Source organism: Felis catus, chromosome B2 (genome assembly GCF_018350175.1).
Source record: "Felis catus isolate Fca126 chromosome B2, F.catus_Fca126_mat1.0, whole genome shotgun sequence".
In the NCBI taxonomy this organism is placed as follows: domain Eukaryota; kingdom Metazoa; phylum Chordata; class Mammalia; order Carnivora; family Felidae; genus Felis; species Felis catus.
The window spans coordinates 11,183,038-11,185,427 of NC_058372.1; the positions used below are offsets into that span (position 1 = coordinate 11,183,038).

The following is a 2,390-nucleotide window of genomic DNA, read 5'->3' on the forward strand; positions in this document are numbered from 1 at the left end:
ATCCAGCGCCCCGCGCTGCGGATTGGAAAGTGCAGGGTGCCAGGGATGGAAGGCTGTGTTCCACTTGCTCTGCCACCTACAGCCTGGGTGATCGGGAGCAACCCGCTCGTGCCTCTTCAATAGGTGTGCTTCCTCGTGCGTAAAGTGGGGATGACACACCCACGACTGTCGTGAAGGCGACAGGTCGGCCCACGAGCGGTGGTTACAGCTAAATAGTTAAGCGTCCACGATAGGGCCCTCCCGAGTCAGTGCCGCGCGCGCCCACCAGGGGGAACAGCAGGCGGCGGCCCAGCGGCTGCGCGCTGGACCGGCGACGTCAGGACCAGCGCCCCGCCCCGTGACCGTGACCGAGCGCGGCGCCGCGGCAGCGTCGGTCCCCGCCGGCTGGCCGCGCAGCCGGAACGCGATGGGGACCGAGGCGTCGGGGAGCGGGCCGGCGCTGCAGGAGCTCGTGCGCGAGGCCGAGATCAGCCTGCTCGAGTGCAAGGTGTGCTTTGAGAGGTTCGGCCACCGCCAGCAGCGGCGCCCGCGCAACCTGCCCTGCGGCCACGTGGTGTGCCTGGCCTGCGTGGCTGCGCTGGCGCACCCGCGGACGCTGGCCCTCGAGTGCCCCTTCTGCCGCCGAGCCTGCCGGGGCTGCGACACCAGCGACTGCCTGCCAGTGCTTCACCTCCTGGAGCTCCTGGGCTCGGCGCTCCGCCCAGCCCCCGCCGCCCACCGCGCCGCCCCCAGCGCCCCCGGGGCCTTCACCTGCCACCACGTTTTCGGAGGTTGGGGGACCCTGGTGAACCCCACGGGACTGGCGCTGTGTCCCAAGACCGGGCGGGTCGTGGTGGCGCACGACGGCAGGAGGCGGGTCAAGATCTTTGATTCCGGGGGAGGATGTGCTCATCAGTTTGGAGAGAAGGGGGAGGGCGCTCAGGACATTAGGTACCCACTTGATGTCACCGTCACCAACGACTGTCATGTGGTTGTCACCGACGCCGGCGACCGCTCCATCAAAGTGTTTGATTTTTTTGGCCAGGTCAAGCTTGTCATTGGAGGCCAGTTCTCCTTACCTTGGGGTGTGGAGACCACCCCTCAGAATGGGGTCGTGGTAACTGATGCGGAGGCAGGGTCCCTGCACCTGCTGGAAGTCGACTTTCCAGAAGGGGTCCTCAGGAGGACCGAGAAGTTGCAAGTTCATCTGAGCAATCCCAGAGGGGTGGCCGTGTCGTGGCTCACCGGGGCCATTGCAGTCCTAGAGCACCCTCCGGGCCTGGGGACCGGAGCCTGCGGCACCACGGTGAAGGTGTTCAGCCCAAGCATGCAGCTCGTGGGCCAGGTGGATACCTTTGGGCTGAGCCTCTTTTTCCCCTCGAGAATAACTGCCTCCGCGGTGACCTTTGATCACCAGGGGAATGTGATTGTTGCAGATACTTCTAGCCAGGCTGTCCTATGCTTAGGAAAACCTGAGGAGTTTCCAGTCCTGAAGCCCATGATCACCCATGGTCTTTCCCATCCTGTGGCACTGACCTTCACCAAGGAGAACTCTCTTCTTGTGCTGGACAGTGCAGCCCATTCTATAAAAGTCTACAAGGCTGACTGGGGGTAATAGGGTATGGGGGGGAGGGGGGGCGCTCTGGGACCTGGAATCTGAAGGCCTGGAACTTCCGCTAATGAATTGCTGAACCCTGGATAAGTTAATCTCATCTATCCAGCAGGGATAATTATAACTGCCTGGCAAACTTATAAAGGTTGAGGTAATTATTAAAGAATAAAAGTTAAATCTACCATTTATCGAGTTTGTACTCCCTGTGCTAAGAAATTTGCAAATATTAGCTCATTTTATCCTCACAGCTCTACCCGGGGAGGTAATGTCTACTATTAATCCCATTTTAGAGATGAGAAAACTGAGACCCAGAGAGTTTAAAGACTTTCCCAAGGTCACATTTACTTACTGTGATAGTCACAATGGGAACAGAGTTCTGACTCCCAAATCCCTTGCTCCTAAATAAGATAACAGATGGGGGGGGGGGGGAAATATGTGAATGCATACTGTCACTATGTGTACTCTATTTACAGGTAGCTATTTCTTTTGGTTGGATGTGCAGAGAAAGGAGACTTTTTTTAGAGAGTTCAAGAGAAAAAGGACTGTGTGATGTGCATCGGTGTCATTCAACATGCAGCTTCTTTGATGGCACGTTAGATGGGGTAACTATAGATCCTGAGTTACTTGAGCAAGAAGAACAGTTGAACTGCCCGTTTAAAAGGCAAGCGTGTCTGTTAATATCTGTGTCTCCCCCACCACAGGCACTCAGGAAATACCAGTTGGCTGGTGGAGAAAAGCCTGTGTGGGCCTAAGTTTTGTGGGGGTTTTTTTTGTTTTTGTTTTTTGTTTTTTTGAAAGA

General features: G+C 56.9%; 1 protein-coding gene across 1 annotated transcript; it reads left to right on the top strand.

Annotated features, from left to right (window-relative positions):
• Window positions 1–338: 338 nt before the first annotated feature.
• NHLRC1 (NHL repeat containing E3 ubiquitin protein ligase 1) lies at window positions 339–1,779 on the top strand. The gene has a single exon (XM_003985749.5). The coding sequence runs from the start codon at window positions 407–409 to the stop codon at window positions 1,592–1,594; it is 1,188 nt and encodes a 395-aa protein (XP_003985798.1). The 5' UTR covers window positions 339–406; the 3' UTR covers window positions 1,595–1,779.
• Window positions 1,780–2,390: the final 611 nt, after the last annotated feature.

Excerpts from the sequence above, each read along its gene's own strand:
- NHLRC1 (XM_003985749.5), top strand. The coding sequence starts at position 407 with ATGGGGACCGAGGCGTCGGGGAGCGGGCCGGCGCTGCAGGAGCTCGTG.